The sequence below is a fragment of the Equus przewalskii genome, chromosome 7 (genome assembly GCF_037783145.1).
Source record: "Equus przewalskii isolate Varuska chromosome 7, EquPr2, whole genome shotgun sequence".
In the NCBI taxonomy this organism is placed as follows: domain Eukaryota; kingdom Metazoa; phylum Chordata; class Mammalia; order Perissodactyla; family Equidae; genus Equus; species Equus przewalskii.
The window spans coordinates 40274534-40296440 of record NC_091837.1 but is presented as its reverse complement, the minus strand read 5'-3'; the positions used below and the strand labels follow the sequence as shown (position 1 = coordinate 40296440).

Below are 21907 nucleotides of genomic sequence, written 5' to 3'. Positions count from 1 at the left end.
TGAGTCCTGCTTTCAAAAAGGCATCTCAATAAACACTAAAGTATTTATGAGCTGTATCTGCACATGGAGAATACAGCTCATGCTGAATGCTTTAGGCCGAGTAACCTCCTCCAGGAATCGGTGTGACCACACGCTGACAGGCCCGGCTCAGACCGCGCTGCTCGGCACTGACTGTGGTTGCTTAGGCAGACTTGGGTTCCCAATGGCACATCTCACTCTGTCTCTCCAGCAGGCCCGCAGGGCACAGTCTGAGACTACCAAAATCCAAGAACTCTCCCCAGCTATTCTATTTAGTGGGCCGACCCCCATTCTTTGTGTGGCTTGGGGTGAGGGTACAAATGGAAGTCCATATACCACATTTAAGTGTCATAAATCAAGCCTCAAATGTCATCCTACCTTAACAAACATACCTTCAAAACAACCTGGAAGTCCAGATTAAAACTTGGAATTCTGGGAGTCCTTGGAGCTTCATGTCAGAATGTGGCAGCACAGGGGGATCCAGCCTCTGGCTCCCGGCTCCCAATGCGCCCCCTTCTCCTTCCACCCCAGGCTCCATCCTGCACCCCAAAGACCTCATACACATGTGTGTGGACACCTCAGCCTGCATCCACCCTCCATCCATGTCCCCCCAACTAACAGCCTTTCTTCGGATACTACTTGGGTCCAGGAATGAGTTAGGCAGACAGACCCAGGGAGCCTCAGAACCCAGCTTGAGACCACTTGAGTTGGAAATTCCAGGGCCCAGTCTAGAAGCGGGGGTGAGGGCTCTGGCAAGAAATGTCCCCTTAGCCTTACAGACTCCATATCCCACGGGGAGAGGCACGGCCTTCTGAAGTGTGAGGCCGCACAGAGGCCCCTCTCGCCTGGCCTAAGGGCAGGACAATTATTTGGTTTCCTGAGTTCAGATCATTTCACAGATTATTTGGCTTGCCTTCCTGGCAGGCACATTGGCTCAAAACTGCCTAATCAAAATATTATTGGAAAATAAAAATCCATTAGCTCTAGAAGGATACAAATTAGTCTTTGAAAATGTAAATTATATCTTACCTGAATATATAGTTTAAGTACTGCTGGTCAATGTCACTAAGGAACGAGGAAAAAAAACATGAAATAATAGAAGTGTTTTACACACAAAAAGTCATCTTCTATTAATAAATTACATGTATATATAAGTTACGACATTTACAAATTATCAATAAATAGTATGAAGAGTACTTTACACTTAAAACCAGATCCTGGTCCATTTGTGAAAGCCTTTCCTAGTTTAGTTCTCGCACACATTTTCACTGGCGGCTGATCGTTTTCTATGTGTACGTTTGCCACTTTAAAAGCAGTGTCATCTCCCTCAGGCCACTGGACTGGCTTCTAGGGCTCCCACATTTGACAAATAAAAATACAGGACCCCAAACAAAGCTGAATGTCAGATACAGGACAATGTTTCAGCGTAAGTATGTGCCAAATAGTGTATGGGACACACACTGAAAACATTATTCGCTGCTTATCTGAAATTCAAATTTAACTGGGCATCCTGCATTTTCTCTAACTCTATTGGCTTCTGGCTGCAAAAACTCTTTATTAGAAGAACAAAAGGTGCTCTAGGGACCCAAAGTCACATGTGCTCAAAGTGTATAACCTTCTCCCAGGAGTCAGGCCCTCAGACCTCTCCTCCACAGGCCGTCAGGCAGCCCCAGACCCAGAGGCCAGCTGGCCAGTGGAGGGCTCTGACCGGGCAGCTCCAGGCCCACCAAGGCCTGAATTCTCATCTTGTTCATTTACATTCGCCAATTCCGCTCCACTGACTGTGCACAACAAAGGCCTCATTCTACCCCAGAACAGAGCTAGTGACTCAGGAGACCTCTAGGTCTAAAGTGAGTCAAGTTGGAAGGGGCTGGAGAAACCAGGAAAAAGAGTTTTGCCTCTGAGCTGGAGGAAGTAAACCGGGGCCCAAAGCAGCTGGTCACATCACTTTTGTCAAAATGTCACCTAAGTGGCTGCCCTGAAGGAAGAGGAGAGAGATTTCCATGCTCTTCACAGGTTACCGATGGCCAGCACGCTTCAGGTGCTGGTGGACCGGGCCTGGAACAGCCCAACAACAGAAGAAAAGGTGGGGCTCACCGCCACCTAGACCTGGAGAGGCTCTGGCTGAATGGCAGCAGCGCCCTACATGGTGGGTCTCACCCTTTCCTTTAAGCAAAGGACAACCCACCAAACTAAGTTTACCTTAACGCGTTGGGTCTCTGGGACTTCTGTAGTATTTTATAAGCCCCTGAAAATGAAGCAACACAAGTCACTGGCACACAGCACGCCGTGAGAGGGACTCCAGCATGTCCAGAGAAACATAAAACCCACATGGAGAAGGGCCTCTTCCCTGCGAGGGTCCCCACAGCCAGGAGGGGGACAACAACACTTGGGGGATTTCAAGGACGCGAACTGGATAATCCCCCATGATGGTGCAGGTCAGTAGCGGGTGCAGGCCAGGAAGGCTCATGACCAACAGAAGGGTACGATGAACAGGAAGCTTTGGCCTCCTTTGCGTGGTGTGCACAAGAAAGAGAACCACCACTGGACTTGGGGCTGTGTGTACCACTCAGGGCGCTGGTTTTTTCCCCACGAGACTACACATAAGGAACACTGAACATATGATTTGAAATAAAGTCAGATGGTCCTTTTATTTCACCCACTACTTTTTTTTTTTTTTTGGTATTCTGTTGAAAGAGAGTGTTTTTCACACACACTTCTGGATCTCTTCCCACCATTTTGAGAGAGGACCAACCAGCATTCCACAAGTGGACTTGAGCAAGCAGAGCCTGAGCCGTGCACACTAACTAATGTTTGCCACAAGAGAGAGGAGACAATATGGGAACTGGAGACATTTGAGGAAAACTCCAAAACAGAAAAATCAAACCAGAAAATGCCCATTTAATTTTAAGCTTGCCACCTTGTATTTAATCCTCCTATTGTCCAGGGTCACTAAAAATTAGATATACAGTAAGGTCTAAATAATAAGCCTCAGCTGTTTAAGTAAGCATTCTTTTAAAACTTACCTACACAGAATAAGTGAATTACAGCCCAGAAATATCCATCTGGATCAAACTGTAACATAGGATTAAAAAAAAAATGGCTGTAAGTACAAACAGGATGCAGTGTGGTCCTCAGAAACCCTAAACATCAATGCACAGTGCAAAACGAGGGCACCAAGCCAGGACTCTTGGGGCCCTGGGCCAGGCCTGCTCACTGTTCACCCCGTTGCCTAGGACACCCTCCTAACAGGGCCGTCAGCCTCCAGCGCCCCCTTCCCCATCCTGCACACCGCCCCACATGGCATCTCTAAAAGGCAAACTGGATGGTGTCACCTTCGGCTTGAAACCATTCCGCAGCCCCCCAGTGACTTCAGGATAGAATCCAAACTCATGACACCCAAGGATCTCTGACAGGCCCCTGTCAACTCGTCCAGTCCCATCGACTGCCCTCCTCTCCAGAGAAAGAGAACTTGCACTTCTGAGCACAAATGCCTCCCCCCCCAACTCAGCCAAGGGGCCCCCCTCCTCTTCTTCCCGTCCCTATTTGTGTCCATGGTTTGTCTCATCCGACACACTCTATTTTACTTATTATCTGTCTCTATGTCCACCTCCCACCAGACGGTCAGTTCTAGGAGGGCAGGAATTAGCACGGGGCATACATAGAGGGTGCTCAATAAACTTGCGTCTCCTTGGCTTAATTATTTTTAAGAACAAAAGACTCAGGAAGAACCTCTGACCTTCCCCCTAACTGCTTAAAGGAATTTAAGATAGAAGGCCTGTTCCAGGAAGGAGCTAATACCATAAGATAACTGTAGTATAATAGAAAATAGCTGAGACAGACAGGGAGGGGCCTGCCAAGGGCCATTTAATCAAAGTCCTCTCCTCCAATATTTGTTATCAAACATTTGCTTTTCCATCTCCACGTAAACTGCCTTCTCCCCTTTAAAGATCCCACCCCCACCCCCCAAACATCCTCCTTTGTCTTTAACTGAAGATGGTATTTAAGGTGGTGGCTTTGGCCATTCTGGTGAGTTACTCAGCTTTCCTGGTTGTCTCCCATGTGTACACGTTACTAAACTTTGTTTGATTTTCTCCTGTTAGTCTGTCTCACGTCGATTTAACTCTTAGGCCAGCCCACAGGACCTAGAGGGTAGAGGAATAGTTCTTCCCCCTAGAGCCAAATCACAGATTACTCAGGACACCTGCTTTCTCCTGGCTCACTCCTCACCCTTCAAGATTCAGGTACAGTAAACAGAATCTGGCTATAGCATCAGAAAGATCTGGGTTAAATTCTAAAATCTCTTATTCATTAGCAGGTGACCATTTGGGCCCCATTATTCTTTAGCTAGGAAATGGAGATAATAATAATCCCTGCCCTTACAGAATTATTGTGAGATTTTAAATAAAATGTGACACACGAAGCATTGGCGTGGAGCCTGGCACACTGAGGGCTCCCCTAATTGTTGCTGTTCCTCCTTCCTGAGTCTCCAGATCTTCTAGGTGCCTCACAGCCCCACATCCCTCCCAGGACAGAGCCGCGCCTCCCTGTGTTATAATCATCTGTTTATCGTCTGCTCTCCTCCTTCTGCTCTGACTAGAATCCGACTTCTGCCCGGACGAGGGCGATTCCCCTTTGCGGCCCCAGAGCCTGGCTCAGCGCCTGACACTTGATGGGGATTTAATAAATGCCAGGGAGGAAAAGAAAGAGAAGAGACCCAGCACTGAGATGACTGCTGCAGGTGGGTGCGGGTCTTCAGTGCCTCACAAAGAGAAACTCAGGATTACAAAGTGAAAATCACTCTGCAGAGGAGGCTCTTGAGGTGAGAGGAAAGGATCACCTTGGCCTCAACGCAGGAGGCTGGGGCCACTTGGGCGCCGGCTTACAGGTTCTCCAAGCACGTACAGAGGGCAGACTACACCTGCCACAGCAGCCAGCGGCCCGCGCTCTGCACAGTGCCGCAGCCCTGGGGAGCAGGCAGAGGCCTGGGAAAAGGTGTTGGCCTGGCCACAAGGTGCCCAGCCTGAAACTTCAAACGCCTTTGCATAGACCAGGGTTATCCTGTTTCTAAAGGAAGGACTAGGAAATTCTGCTCATAGCTACACAGGCTTCAGGGAGGAAAAGACACTCGGAAGGCAAACTTGAGTTTATCTGAACTTACCTGGGAGTCGTTGAAGGGGAGGCATCCTGCTGCGGCCAGGAGGAACAGGGCACTGCAGAGAGGGAGACAAAACACACAGCTGCACTTCTCAACATCAAAGCGTTTCCCAGAGTGCGGAGGATGAAATGCATCGACGGGAGCTTGGACGAGGCACAGACCCTGCGAGACCAAGCCCAGTCCCCTGTTCGTCCCGAGAATCCCACTGTCCATGTCATTTTCAGTCATGTGCTCTACTGACAACCAAACGGTTCCTTCTCTAGTGCTCAGGTAGCCATTTTCCCAGAGACATGCGTTTGCAGGACATTTGCAAAACCAGGGCTGGCTCACTTGAGAAAAACAGAGTGCCTGAGAAATGCATAATAAAAGGAGATTTTTTTAAAGTACAGATCCCAAAAAATACACTAGTGGAAAACTGGGTAATCAGAACTACAATTATGCTGCTTACTAGAAAGAAAATACCATGGAAAGCATATTAAAATCTTTTGTACACCACCCTAACCAAACGATCAGATTTCGCATCTCTAGTGATGAGACAGAAAGACATCATGTGCCTCCTGATACGACGCACTGAGAAGGGCACAGTGTCACTCGTGTGGCGTTCCTGCCAACATGCATAACTGAACTGAATCACTAGGAAACATTGAGAAAAACCAAATTTAGGGACAAATCTGTTAGTCCACAAAACATCGGGTTTACACTATCAAAAAATGCGAAGGCAAGGAAAGACAATGAAAGGCTGAGAAAGATAAAGGATACGCAAGAGACATGACATCTTTGGGGGATGAGGTTACTATAAAAGACAATATCGGGATAATTGTTCAAATCTGAACACAGACTCAATATTAGATAACAGTATTATATCAGACATTAATTTTCTAAATGTAATAATTGCACTGCAGTTATACAAGACATTGTTACTTTTAGCAGACACACTTCAAAGTAGTTAGGGGCAGCGTCATAATCTCTGCAACCTATTCTCAACGGCTCAGAAAAAAATAAGAGTAAGAATAATCATATATATCTTCTCATATATTTTATGTGATATATATGTGTGTATATATATATGAAGAGAGAGAGAGAGAAAGCAAATGCAAAAAATGTTATCAACAGGTGAACCTAGGTGAAAGGTATATGGCAGTTCCTTGTAATATTCTTGCAACTTTTCTGTAGGTTTCAACTTTTTTCCCAAAGTTTTATTATAAAAATTTCTTATACATAGTGAAATATTTGCAGATGGACTGCTATGGCGCCTGGGCTTTGCTGAAGCAAGGGATGAGGTGGAGCCATAAGCTGACAATGCTGAAGCCAGGTGATGGGTATACGGGCTTCAATATACTGTTCTGTCTACTTTTATATATGTTTAGAAATGTCCATAATAAACCTTTTTTTAAAATTCTTGAACAGAACAGTAACACTGCCAATCATAGATATTTTCACATTTTCTCATTCATCAGAAAGTTGATTTGGAACTATCTTTGGTTCAGTAATCTGTGGTTTTCAGCATATCTCTTGTGGGTTTCATATACCAAAAGATCCTGCCTTTAGCTTTCTCCACTCATTCTCTTCTCCTAAAAGAAGGCACCAGAAAAAACAAAACCCAAACTATCACATACTCTTTCCCCCTTTCCATTTTATAATGCAACAGCATATATGGTTTGGGCCTCTCCACTACCGGCCATTCCACTAGCTGGCAAACAGCAAAGGGTCAAAAGCATGAAGGGAAGCAGTGAATTTAGCATTTTCACTTTTAGAAGACTGTCATAGGACGTCTCATACCAATATATATTCGATATACATAGAGAATTCCATGTTATTCACATATATGTGTAATACACAACAAACTGATATTTATAGCCCAAGTACACTGACGACAGTGATGATAATTAATTCTGCGCACAACCTCATCCCCCGGACAGTCCTCACTGTTGTCATACATGTAGCTGTGTACCCAAGAGATGAGTGTGCGGCTAGGCCCAGGGCAGGAGGACTGGTTCGGAGGAATCGTTGGAGCTGGGGCCTCACGGCCTTGGGAAGAGCAGGATGCCACACAACATCCTGAGCACAGGAAGGTTCTCCACTCCAGCCCTACCCTGTAGCCACACCCACTTTCAAGGCACACACACAACCGGCCGAGAAAACTCCAAGGCACCAGACTACCGAGGGACTAGAGGCAAAGAGGAGGGTGAGTGGAGGGAGGTGTCAGGAAGGGCTTCTGGGACTGGACAAGAATAGGCAGTTTTTTGGTGGGAGGAGAGAACCCGAATGGGCTTGGTGTCTACCTACAGTGGAAGGCTTTATAGGATATAGGACGCTTCCCCAGCCCCAGGCAATGAGCTTTAGCAATTCCCCCAAAACAGACAACAGAGATGGAGGACAGCCGGGTGTGAGACGGCCCTGGATGCCCACCAAACGTGGCCTTGAGTAATACCTGATTCTATCAGGGATTAGTGGGTTTTAATGCGTCTCTTTAACACCTGCTAATCTTTAAAGAAGAGGATGAGTCCTGACAGTGGGGCTCTTTTGTTTTGTTTTTGCAAGTAGCAGCTTGTAATAAAGGCAAAAAGAGGAGAACTACAGGCCGATATCACTGATGAACATAGATGCAAAAATCCTCAACAAAATTTTGGCAAACCGAATACAGCAACACATCAAAAAGATTATACACCATGATCAAGTGGGATTTATACCAGGGATACAGGGATGGTTCAACATCCGCAAGTCAATCAACGTGATACACTACATCAAGAAAATGAAAAACAAAAACCACATGATAATCTCAATAGATGCAGAGAAAGCATTCGACAAGATCCAACACCCATCTATGATAAAAACCCTCAGTAAAATGGGTATAGAAGGAAAGTACCTCAACATAATAAAGGCCATATATGATAGACCCACAGCCAACATCATACTCAATGGACAAAAACTGAAAGCCATCCCTCTGAGGACAGGAACAAGACAAGGGTGCCCACTTTCACCACTCCTATTCAACATAGTACTGGAGGTGCTGGCCAGAGCAATTCGGCAGGAAAAAGAAATAAAAGGAATCCAAATAGGTAACGAAGAAGTAAAACTCTCGCTGTTTGCAGACGACATGATCTTATATATAGAAAACCCCAAAGAATCCATAGAAAAACTATTAGAAATAATCAACAACTACAGCAAAGTAGCAGGGTATAAAATTAACGTGCATAAATCAGTAGCATTTCTATACACTAACAATGAACTAACAGAAAAAGAACTCAAGAACTCAATCCCATTCACAATCGCAACGAAAAGAATAAAATACCTTGGGATAAACTTAACCAAGGAAGTGAAGGACCTATACAATGAAAACTATAAGACTTTCTTGAAAGAAATTGACGATGACATAAAGAGATGGAAAGACATTCCTTGCACATGGATTGGAAGAATAAACATAGTTAAAATGTCCATACTACCTAAAGCAATATACAGATTCAATGCTATCCCAATCAGAATCCCAAGAACATTCTTCACAGAAATTGAACAAACAATCCTAAAATTCATATGGGGCAACAAAAGACCGCGAATTGCTAAAGCAATCCTGAGTAAAAACAAAGCCGGCGGAATCACAATCCCCGATTTCAAAACATACTACAAAGCTACAGTGATCAAAACAGCATGGTACTGGTACAAAAACAGGTCCACAGATCAATGGAACAGAATTGAAAGCCCAGAGATAAAACCACACATCTATGGACAGCTAATCTTCGACAAAGGAGCAGAGGGCCTACAATGGAGAAAAGAAAGTCTCTTCAACAAATGGTGCTGGGAAAACTGGACAGCCACATGCAAAAGATTGAAAATTGACCATTCTTTTTCACCACACACCAAAATAAACTCAAAATGGATCAAAGACCTAAAGATTAGGCCTGAGACAATAAGTCTTTTGGAAGAGAATATAGGCAGTACACTCTTTGACATCAGTTTCAAAAGAATCTTTTCGGACACTGTAACTCCTCAGTTGAGGGAAACAATAGAAAGAATAAAAAAATGGGACTTCATCAGACTAAAGAGCTTCTTCAAGGCAAGGGAAAACAGGATTGAAACAAAAAAACAGCTCACTAATTGGGAAAAAATATTTACAAGCCACTTATCTGACAAAGGGTTAATCTCCATAATATACAAAGAACTCACACTGATTAGCAACAAAAAAACAAACAACCCGATCAAAAAATGGGCAGAGGACATGAACAGACATTTCTCAAAAGAAGACATGAATATGGCCAATAGACACATGAAAAGATGTTCATCATCGCTAATCATCAGGGAAACGCAAATCAAAACTACACTAAGATATCACCTTACACCCGTTAGATTGGCAAAAACATCCAAAACCAAGAGTGACAAATGTTGGAGAGGATGTAGAGAAAAAGGAACCCTCATACACTGTTGGTGGGAATGCAAACTGGTACAGCCACTATGGAAAACAGTATGGAGATTTCTCAAAAAGTTAAAAATAGAAATACCCTATGACCCAGCCATCCCATTACTGGGTATCTATCCTAAGAACCTGATATCAGAAATCTCAAGAGTCCGTTGCACCCCTATGTTCATCGCAGCATTATTTACAATAGCCAAGACGTGGAACCAGCCTACATGCCCAGAAACTGATGACTGGATAAAGAAGATGTGGTATATATACACAATGGAATACTACTCAGCCATAAAAAAAGACAAAATTGGCCCATTCACAACAACGTGGATGGACCTCGAGGGTATTTTGTTAAGCGAAATAAGCCAGTCAGGGAAAGACGAACTCTATATGACTCCACTCATAGGTGGAAGTTAGTATATTGATAAGGAGATCTGATGGGTGGTTACCAGGGAAAAGGGGGGGTGGGGGGAGGGCACAGAGGGGGAAGTGGTGTACCCACAACATGACTAACAAAAATGTACAACTGAAATCTCACAAGGTTGTAATCTATCATAACATTAATAAAAAAATAAAAATAAAAATAAAGGCAAAAAGGAGACTGGATGAAAGCCCCGAAATATTTGAAACAAAAAGTTCTAAATCCACGTGTCAAAGCATCTCTGCTGGTTTTCTGTCTACAGGACCGGACTTCACAGCTACTGCAGAGGAGGCGGGAAGCAGAGAACAAGGCACCCAGGTCAGAATTAGCACGCAGGGCACAGGGACCTACCCGAGAGTCAGCCAAGGAAACTGAGGCACGGAAGATTAAGAAACCTGCCCACAGTCACTTTGCTGTGGCCAAGACCACAACTCAGATCCCTGGACTCACAGCCCAGGGCCCTTGACCAGGGAAGAGCTTAAAAATCCAATCAACTGCAAACATTATTTTAAAAATTTTAAGTTGTTTCCACGTTTTTCATTTTCATTCTCCATCGGTTTTGCACAACTTTTAGTGACGTTTTGGGCATCAATGACTGAAATTTAGCATGGGTTGTTTTCCCCTTAGGAACAAAATATTTCAGAAAAGGAGACAGTAAATTTTAGAATAAGACACAAAATAGGGATAAGGAGTGTTTATAAGAAATTCCTTTGTCAATTCTCAAGGAGGAATCTTCAACAGTTTATCATCAAAGTTTAAAATCAGGTTAAATCTTCTATTTTACAGGTTTGTGGGTTTTTTTTTAAAAACTTACCTACAGATCTTGGCAGGAGAAGTTTTCTGTATGAAAATAGAGAGACATCATTAGTCTTTAAAAACTGTTCTTCCCTTAAAAAAATATTTAGATCAAGAGGCAAATAAATTATGAGTAAGTTTATTGGGGGCTTAGCTTGCTGCACTTGAGTCTTTGCTGCGGCTTTTTCTGCTTGGGCACAATGAAGGGGACTCCGAGGCCCAGGGTTGAGTCACTGCAGCAAAGTCACTTGCCCTTTACCGCTCTCGCCATCAGAATCCTGTTTACTCACAAAAAAACAAGATGATCCCATAACTAGAAGGACCTGCAACTAAGATATACAACTGTGTACAGGGGGATTTGGGGAGATAAAGCAGAAAAAAAAAAAAAACCAAGATGATGCCAGTGCCAGGCCTTCCAATAGCTTACACACCACAAAGAGGGACAGAGAGAAATCGATGTAACCTGTGCAAGAGAAGAAATTAAGCTCCTGTTCAATTTCTATTCCAGGCTGTCTCTTTAAATTTTCCTTCCATTAATCCAGCTGAGCAGCACTATAAAGTCTCTGGTATGATACATAAATTAAGAAACAGACAAAAGGACAAGGGACATTTGACTCCACCCTCACAGAGAAGAAAAAAGGGCAGATTGAGGAAATCTCAACTTGGCACAGAAAGCCCCCTGAAATGAAGAGATTCTCATGCGCTCTCCCTTTATCGCCTCCTGTTTACTAGCCAGTTTAAGGGAATCGGCCCTTTGCACTCAGGAGGAAAATTCCAGCAGAGAGCAGCACAGCCGGTTCTCTATTTGATCCGGGAATGGTAGGTAGGATGGCACATTAATTATGAACATTTCAGAAAACGATTATTTTGCCAGTTGAGGATAAACTATAATTTTTTTACTCCAGTTCACATAAAGTGTGACGCATGAACATATTGTTTAAAAGTGAAGCGCTGATGAGAGAAACAGATCGTTTGCTATGAAGACTACCCTACATCTTCATGCATTACTAAATAATCCAGTTCGCATCGTTTTCATAAACAGATTCTGTTTGTGCACAAAGCAGTGACCGGGGTCTTCAGACCCTTTAATCTCTCATCTTTGTGGGTCGTGCCTCAGCAGGGCACAGAGGCAATGCCAACCTCGACCCCACTGCCACCTGGTGGGGACACTCATCCCTTCACTCCAGAAAGGACGACACACACAAAGGTGACTTGGCTTCTAACACCTGGATGATTGCCCCCATCATGGGAAAAATGCGTTACTAAAAGATCCTGAGCTAAATATTACCAACATCTCCACAGTTTGGTGGAAGAGCAGGCATGCACAGGACCGAGACAAAGTGGGTGCCCTGCTCTTCCAGGGAACATGTCTACCCAGCAACTGTTTGGGGGCTTCCGTTACAGGGCAGCAAACCCCCCCCACCCCGTGCCTGAAAGAGGTCCCCGCTTCCACAGAGGAGAGAGGCTATTTTATTTTAAACTCCTCTGTCTAAGGGAGCCCCGAACCTGAGATATGGAGAGTAAAAATAAGCAATAAATTCATTACTGAGCTCCACTCCCCCAGGGCTCCGAAAACAACTGAGGAGTTAATGGCAGTGCATTCACCTTTGTAGGCCCCTCCATCCACAGATCAGCCGGTAACAAGTGCTAACGAGGTCTCAGCATTCTGAGGGGCAGCACAACTCCTCAAAAGTCCTATCTCCGAAAGTCACAATAAAGAGCTCCCACCACTCTGGTTTAGCTGAGTTACTCCGAGGGCTCCTCACGCTGTGCTGGGTGCTGTTCTAAGTGCTCCACGTCTGCTGACTCATTCCATTATGGGTTAATTAACAGTCTTGGGTTATACGCTGCAGATAGGGCACTGAGACACTGAGAAATCAGGTAAGTTGCCTAAGATCACAGGGTTTGGGGCCAGGAGGCCTGGCTCCAGAGCCTGACTTTAAAACACTATTCTGCCACAGTGACACCTGCCAGCCCTTTCAGGTCACGAGCTTTCATTTGCCACCTCCTCTGCCTGCCCAGAGTGCTTTCTCCTTGTCCACCTGGAAAATTCGGACCCATCCCATGTGACTGAGTTCAAATCTAGCCCCTGGGGAAGCCCCCTCAACCCTTCCAAGTGGACTTACCCCTTGTCCACCTGCACCCCTTTTCTGGCCCATATGACATTCCACGGGCGTCACAGTTGGGTTTACACATTGGCTCCTCCGTTCAACCTGAGTTCTGTGAGGTGGTAAATGCACCCTCTACATCTCTGTAGCTGTGACCCTAGCAAGATGTTCCATATAGTATATACTTAATAAAAGTTGAACGAATGAACAAATGAATGAAGAGCAGTATTCTAATGTTAAACTGTGACAAATACATCTGCAAAGTAGCAAGACTAACTCCATAAGCCACACACTACCTTAGAGTCAAACACTGTGCATGTACGTATGCATGTGTGTGTGTGCACGCGTGTGTGTACTCAAAAAACTAGTTATGGATGTTGACAATGAACTACAGCTCCAGACAGAGATTATTCTCCTAATCTGGGAACAAAGTCATGAGGAGGTCAATTTTACTCTCCAAAACCGATTCTAGTGAAACCTGACACAAAAATGAACAAAAAGCCCTTGTTGTGAGTCACAGGTAAAGTCTGAGAAGTGGTGACAACTGTTGTCCTCACGATATCCCGTCATCCATCAAGGCTCCAGGCTGAACGATCAGAGACAGAAATCACACCAAGAACATCTCACAGCAGTCCTCGTCACAGAGCAGGTCAGTGCTAAACTACCAGAAACCACCCACGAGTCTACAAACGGGGACAGGCCAACACACCGTGTCCCGCGTGGAGTGGAATAAGGACACGAACGGGGATTCCTGACACACTGTTCAATGGAAAAATAGTGCATATTTTATCATTTGTGGGAATACATCTATATATGTGCACAGAAAAAAGTCTGAAAGAATAAATGACTTCCTCTGGGAGTAGGATCAGAGTTATTTCTGGGTTTTTCCCCTCTGCATTTTCTACAACTTATTACATCTCATTACATCCATAAAGGAAAGAAAAGGTTTTTAGAATAACTAGATATGTAATCCACAAAATTATTTCCTAATTTTCCCTGACAAGAAATGGCATTGTTTTTGTGTTAAGTGATGAAAAGGAGGTGAAGATTCAAAATATTTTGGTGTCCACCCAATTCCTTCCAAGGACAGGTCCTCTCAGCCTGGAAGTCTGGCCCCTGGTCTCTGCTTGCTGGAAACATCCTTCAGGTCCCTCCAGCCCCCTGTCCTACACTCACCCTCTCATCCGACTTATTCATCAGGAACAACATCCCCTGGAGATGCCTGGATCTTGCACCTAGGCCAGGTAAATCTTCATTTTAAATTCACAAAAAAGTAAGTATCTCACAAATAAGAAGCCATTTTGGAATGTGAGTGGCATGAGTCAGTCTCCCAGAACCTATGCAGCTCTTGGCGGGTTTCTGAACCGGAAACCTCAGTGACCAGTTAGTGAATATTCAGCTCAGCACCAGGTCTGGGGCTACAAAAGGAACAGCCCTGTGGGCCCGGCAATGAGACGGCTCAGAGGAAGCAGGCGGAGACACAGGGAGAATCATACTATATTTCCCTGAACCAAAGATGCCACTGATTGTGAAATTCCTCATTATTTTATATACTACTAAGAAAGGGAAAAATATATATATGTGCGTGTATATAAATATATATATATATATATATACATATATATATATATATACAGCATACAGAGAAGTGCTGCCTAGTTGGCAGACCAGCCTCTCTCTAGTTTAAAAGTTTCAAAATTTCGATACGAAACCATGTCAGATGGGCAGATGTCAGAAAAAAGGAACTCCCGAAAGAGGGACCAAATTAAAACCACCCCCAATAATGTTAATAATCATAGCTAACAAGTCCAGAGAACCTACACATGCCAGAAACTGCCGGAAGCACCTAATGCTTGTGCCGCAATGTGTCTTCCCAACAACTCTGGGAGCTGGGAAAGGCTACTATCCCGTTCTCACAGACGGAGGCACAGAAGACGAAGGAACTTGATCCAGCTGCTGTGAGGCAGAGCTGGGGCTGGGAAAAAGGGAACTTCCTCAAAGTGGGCTGATGCTCCCATCACCGACGAGAAGCTCTGCTGTATGTTTCGACGTGGTGCTGGGATTAGCTGCGGGTGGGAAGGCTTCCCCCACCGGGCCCCCATCGCGAGGCCCTGGCCCAGCCCCGGCCCGGAGCTGAGCTCCGTTCGGATCAACGAGCACGCCCACATATGCCTGATGAACTGAAGGGATGTCAAAACTGTGGTGCCTGCAATCAGCAACCACTGTCAGGCAGTCTTGACTAGAAACAGACGGCAGGGAAAGGTTTGAGCCACTAAAACAAAGGTGCGTCTTTGAAATTTAAAGCAAGGGAGGTGAAACTAGCATTTTGCATTATCATTTACCTCTTTCCGAAAACACTTCTGGTGCCCACAGATGATGACTTCAGCTACATTATGCAAAGTGAGAAACACAGGAATGGCCTGAAAGAAAACAGAATAAGCACGAAAATATTTTCTTTGATCTCATAATTACATAATTCTTGATTGCTGCTTAAAAATAAAGATCTGGGGGAACTGTTGGCATCCACACGTATAATCCTCCCCAGCAAAAACTCTTCTGCATGGATTAGCACTCTCTGTTGTAGTATTGTTCTTGGTAGGGTGGTCATAGAGGCTCGACGCCTATGAGTATTCTCATCATCGTATGCTTATTAAGCACCTACTGTGTGTCAGGCACTGTGCCAGGTGCAGGGGACACATCCCATGAACAAGGTGGACATGAGATAGGGAGACTGTCCCCATGGAAAGGCGCACCTTACCCAGTGTGGGAAGACTAAGCCTTCCTGTAGGAGGTGAAGTCCAAGACCTAAACGAGAACTGAACGATGAACTCGAGTGAGCCAAACAGAGGGAGGCGGCAGACGGCGCTGCAGGCAGAGGGGAGAGCAAAGCCAGCTCCTCCGGGAACTGGGGAAGTCGGGCATGGTGCAGCACAACGCAGGAGGGAGCAGTTGGGGAGAAGAAGGTGGAGAGGTAATCACAAGCCCCGTCAGGGAATCAGGACCAGACCGAGGGCCACAGGAGCCGCGGGAGAGTTTCAAAGCAGACAGTGACATGAGTTGATCTGTGCATTTAACGGAACTTGGGCTGCGGGCAGAGGACAGGAGGCAGAGATCGTTGCAAAGTCAAGGGGCACGGCAGCCTGAAAACTGGGCCCCCAAAACACAGCCACCTCCTAACCCCTGGGACCTGTGAATGTTACCTTCCACGGCCAAAAGGGGTCTTGGTGAATGTGACTAAGGTGAGAATCCTGAGATGCGGAGTTTATCCTGGATTATCTGAGTCAGCCCGAAACACAAACACAGTATTTATAAGAGAAAGGCAGAGATCTGACACACACAGAGGATGTGACTACAAGCCAAGGAACGCCAGCAGCCACCAGACGCAGGAAGAGGCAAGGAACAGATTCCCCCTCACAGCCTCTGGGGGAGTGCGGCTCAGCCAACACCCCTTGGCTTTGGCCCTGGAATACTGATTTCTGACTTCTGGCATCCAGAACTAGCGGAGAATAAATTCCTGTTGTTTTAAGCCACCCAAATATGTGGTAATTTGTTACAGCAGCCACAGGAAACTAATACAAGGAATGACAAGATGGTGGCCTGAACTTGTCAGTGGCAGTGAAGATGCAGAAAAGTGTCCACATTAACGAAATATTTAGGAGATTGAAGTGAGGCAAGCATTTGAGTAACTGGACTCAACTTTGCACCAAAAGAGAAAACACAGCACGGGATTTTGTTATTGTCTTTGTTGTTGATGATGATGATGATGTTTCCTGGAAAGCAGAAAAAGATCAAGAATACGTGTGGGTTTTGGCATCAGCCTGGGCTGCAGGCCCAGCTCCGCCATCTGCTAGTGGGGCAGGGCGCTCGTCCAAACCTTAGTTTGCTCCTCTTAGTATGGAGAGAACAATACCTACGACCTGGAGCCACTGGGAGGAATGCTGGAAATAACGCAGGTGAAGGACCAAGGCTGTCCATACCGCATACTGACGGGCAGTCCACCCTCAGGGGCCTCCACAGAGCGGCCTCAGCTGGGGCGTTGTTCCAGCTTAGAGGGCCCGCTTACAGATCATACTGCTCGCCTCCTGCCAGATGGACTTATTTTCTTTATCATTTTAGAGGATATATTTTTACCTTGCTTTTAAAACTTTTATAACTTCAAAGCTCTTCCCTATTTTAGTATTGTGTTCTAGCTTGCACTGCTTTATTTCTCTTTGAGTCCTTGCCTGACATTTTTCTTGCCTTCTTAATGTTTTCTACTCTTATTTTACCTTTCATTAAAAGTTCAACTCAAATTATTTTTTCCTTTAAAATCATACTTTTTCTATTTTTCATTTGTCTTTTGTGCTTCTTTTTATTCTTCTTAAAGTTTCATATTGTGAACTATTTTTTATGTGGTTTAAGATTATTAAAGAGATTTTTTTTAACTGACTTTATCCATTAGGCCCATGTTTGGCAGACTTGGGTGCTGGCCTGCTAGTTCTTGGCTTTAGAAAATAGAAAATCTTGGACAGGTTACTCATGTGGCACATGAAAATGAATACAAAAGGACAACCTAGATCTTACTTATTTAAAATGCCTTTGCCTCCTTGACTATAAAATCAGTAAGGAGACCGGATTTAGGACTGACATTATGGACCTCTAGACGCTAACTGTAGACCTCTCAATTGTCTCTATTTTATAAAGCATCTGTGGACAGGTTTCTCAATCTCCCTCGGACCTACTCTGATCAGATTCTGGAAAAGGATCTACCTCTACATATAGACTGATGTTAAAGTGCACTAATAATAGCTACCGACAATGTGTTCAGCACAGTGCTAATTATGTTAATTGCATTCTCTTATTTAAACCTCCTCCCAACAGCTCCCTTAGCGGATGCTATTACCTTGATTTATAGACAAGGAAACTGAAGCATAAAGGATCAGGCAACTTGGTGGAGCACTCATCTAGCTCAGGGGCAGAGCCACAACTCCAACCCAGGCCTGTCTGACTGCAGAGCCCACGCTCCCAGCCTCGATGTTACAATACCCAAACCACATCAGGCCCCCCGGGTAAACTTCCTGGATCTACAATTCTCCAAAGTCCAATATGACTGGGGTGTTCCAAATCCTGCCAGTTCGCTTCCTCCAATATTAAAACTGGAATGAGCTAAAATGGATGAACTCAAAGAAAACCCTATGCCATTTTTAAGAGGGATATGTACCTTTCATTTCTACTTACAAACATTTCAATCCGAATTTCTCAAGCCATTTTCCTACTGAGACCCTCGCAGGCTTTAGAAACAGTAATTCTGTGACTGACTCTATCAGCCTCCGCAGAGATCTATCAAAAACAGTATTAAGGCGGTTTGCAACTTTAATTACTAATTTTCCCTCGGCCTCTAACTCCCAGTCTGCACTATGCGATTAGTTCAGGAGACCTCCTAGGAACTGATGCTTTTAGAAAACTCGCCCTTCATTATCTTTGTGGAGTGAGGTTCAGAAGGACTTACTTTTGTCAAATCAGACAAAAGTTCTGAAAAATGATAATAGCAATAATTATAATAGGTAAGATATAGTGAATGCTCATTGTGCCAGACACTGTTCCAACTGCTTTTACATATTTAATTGTCATAACAGCTCTATGAAGTAGATACTATTAATACCCCCATTATACAGATGAGAAAACGGAGGGGTATAATCTGAGTCTCTTTTATAACCTGCCTCTTAATAATTACATGATCTAGATACTTGCTTACTGCTAAAGAGAACAGAAATATAAGCGTGTTCTTCCACATTGTCAAGACTCCAGAAATGGCCTCAACAACAAAAGGTCCTACCATCTTTCATCAGGAAAAATGGCCCAAGATCAACTGCCATAAAGCCCAAATCATCATTTTTGACACAAAACGCAACTGACCAAATTCAACTACATTGCAGGCCAATTCATTTCGTTACTTAGGAGCACAATTTACAACTAATTTATTCTAGGAGTCTATTAGCTTGAAATTCAACCTTTCTTCCATGTACCATCGAAAATTCTTCTCTGACTGTGAAGAGAAATTCATAACTATTACCTAAAATTTTTCATTATTTCCATGCTTCCCACAGTGGAATTTTGAGGCCTTGCTTGTTATTTGTTCAGGTGTTGGAACCGGTTCAAAACAGTTTTCTTAGGAAAATTCTGGCCCTGCCCACAGGCACGGCCTTGGGTCACTCCACAGGGTTGTGGACAACTCCCTTCTTCAAGCAGGTCCTGGGTCAGCTTCTTAATTTTTGTAAAAGAATCTCAATCCTACCTTCTCTCTGGGTGATTTTCAACTATATGGGTGTGACCTTAATCTACAGTATAGAATGACTCCACTGCGGGCCCTTGCCAAAGAACGTAACTTTCACCGTTGGCGGCCTAATTTTTATCAAAATGGTGCATGCCAGAAATAATGTTCCTAGACAACTGCCTAAGGGCAGTCTGCCCACTGTGGAGGGAGCCACAGAACCAGGGAGCAGTGGTGTTAGCCCCAGAAGACCACTCCCACTGACCTGTGCTATGTCATCGTGCCTCCAAGATGCACTAAGAACCCTTGGGGCCGGCCCAGTGGCATAGCGGTTAAGTTCCTGTGCTCCACTTTGGTAGACCATGGTTCTTGGGTTCAGATCCTGGGTACAGACCTACACATTGCTCATCAAGCCATGCTGTGGCAGTGTCTCACATACAAATTAGAAGACGATGGGCACAGAAGTTAGCTCAGCGACAATCTTCCTCACCAAAAAAAAGCACTAAGAATTCTAGAAATTGGGTTACTATTATGTTTGTTATAAGGACATTACTGAAGACTCTTTCCACTGAAGGGTCCTGTCGACCCTCTACGAGACCTTAGGACCTGAGAGCAATGAAGAGCTTTGCTTTTCTTCAGCAACAACCCTGCTCTCATCTTACAAGCACTCAGAGTCTTCTAACATTTTTATTGGCTACAGAAAGCTGAGAGCCAAAGTCAAGGCCCAACTGTACATTTTTGGTAAGATATTACAGCATAAATTTCTATGTGCTAAGTTTCTCTGTGACCTTATTGAGTTCTTCTACTATTACCCTTTACCTACATTTCTTTTAAAATTCTATTCATAGGAAGTGTTTCTCTTATTTTAATCATAATTATCCTCTTTTTTTTTTGTTTTTTGAGGAAGATCAGTCCTGAGTTAACATCTGCTGCCAATCCTCCTCTTTTTGCTGAGGAAGACTGGCCCTGAGCTAACATCCGTGCCCATCTTCCTTTACTTTATATGTGGGACGCCTGCCACAGCATGGCTTGATGAGCAGTACCATGTCCGTACCTGGGATCCGAACCGGCAGACCCCGCGCCGCCAAAGCGGAACAAGCGAACTTAACCGCTGTGCCACTGGGCCAGCCCCTCATAATTATCCTCTTAAGCCACCACACAACCTTTTTGGAAGATGGGGAGGTATCTGAATATGTATATGTATATGTATAAATGAATCCATTCATAAACTGATTTGCATGAATTAAACTGAAGTGTTTATTTACATTAATTTCATTATTCTGTTATTAGACGGCAAACTCCCGCAGGGCAGAGGAGCAGATTCCTCTCATTGCCAGTGTCTCTCCAGCACACGCTTGGAGGCCCTCTCTGACCTTCATTTGTGCACCACATTAAGTAGCTGACATGTTTAAGGGGCCTTGTTGAATGAAAAGTAGGCATACTACAATACCAGGAGCCCCTCCAGCTTGACGAGATGCAGGGGAATAAGAAAAGGCCTGGGGGCGGCACCTGCCCCCAGCTCGCTCACTTGGGGTGTAAATGCAGGGGGAGAACAAAGGGCAGCCCGGCCTGCTCTCAGTGAACTGCTCTTCTTCTCACACTTTTTACCCAAGTACATAGAAATGAACTCAGTTAAACTAAATATGCGTATCCTGCAGCATCCAAAGGAGTTCTGAGTGAGACAGGTGAGGACACATCATCAGCCCCTCCTTTCACTGAATCCTCAAGGAAACCTCTATCGGAGATGTTTATAAACATCCATTTTTTAGCTGTGGTAAAATACACATACAAATTTTCCCATTTTAACCATTTTTAAGTGTACAGTTCAGTGGCATTAAGTACATTCACAACATTGTGCAACCATCACCGCCCTCCATCCACACAACTTTCCATCTTGTAAAACTGCAACTCTGTCCCCACGAAAACAGCCACTCCACAGTCTCCCTACCCCGCCCCTGGTGACCACCTTCTACTTTCTGTCTCTGTGAACTTGCTACTCTGAGTACCTCATATAAGTAGAATCATACAGGATCTGTCCTTTTGTGACTGGCTTATTTCACTTAACATAATGTCCTCCAGCTTCATCTATGTTGGAGCACGCGTCAGAAATTTCCTTCCTTTTTAAGGCTGAATAATATCCCCTTGTGCTGATATCCCATTTTGTCTATCCATTCATCCGTCAATGGACACTTGGGTTGCTTCCATCCTTTGGCTATTGCAAATACTGCTGCTATGAACACGGGTGTGCAAATATCTGTTTGAGGCCCTGCTTTTGATTTTTTGGGATAGATACCCAGAAATGGAATTGTTGGATGATATAGTAACTCTATTTTTTATTTTTTGAGGAATCACCGTATTGTTTTCCATAGCAGCTGCATCATTTTACATTCCCCACAGCAGTGCACAAGGGTTCCAATTTCTCCACATCCTCCCCAACACTTGTATTTCTGTTTTTTTGATAACAGCCACCCTAATAGGCATGAAGTGATATCTCATCACGATTTTGATTTGCATTTCCCTAATGATTAATGATGTAGCGTATCTTTTCATAGGCTCATTCATATATCTCCTTTGGAGAAATGTTCATTCAAGTCCTTTGCCCATTTTTGAATTGGGTTGTTTGGTTTTGTTGTTGAGTTTTAGGAGTTTTCTGTATATTTTGGATGTTAATTCCTTAGCAAATAAATGATTTGTAAATATTTTCTCCCATTCTGTGGGTTGCCTTTCAACTCTGCTGATAGTGTGCTTTGAGGCATGC

At 44.3% G+C, this 21907-nt stretch overlaps 1 protein-coding gene across 4 annotated transcripts in view; it reads right to left on the bottom strand.

Annotated features, from left to right (window-relative positions):
- Nucleotides 1–21907, bottom strand: part of TMEM241 (transmembrane protein 241) — a 121103-nt gene that overhangs the window by 64386 nt on the left and 34810 nt on the right. For 2 of the 4 annotated variants that reach the window (XM_070629678.1, XM_070629679.1), the window contains 6 exons: nt 15242–15319; nt 10811–10836; nt 5180–5231; nt 3045–3093; nt 2221–2266; nt 1048–1083 (listed from right to left, as the gene is read on the bottom strand). In XM_070629678.1, the coding sequence (XP_070485779.1) occupies nt 1048–1083; nt 2221–2266; nt 3045–3093; nt 5180–5231; nt 10811–10836; nt 15242–15319 (287 nt within the window). The remainder of the gene's footprint in view (nt 1–1047; nt 1084–2220; nt 2267–3044; nt 3094–5179; nt 5232–10810; nt 10837–15241; nt 15320–21907) is intronic. The other 2 variants (XM_070629680.1, XM_070629681.1) reach the window with 1 other exon arrangement.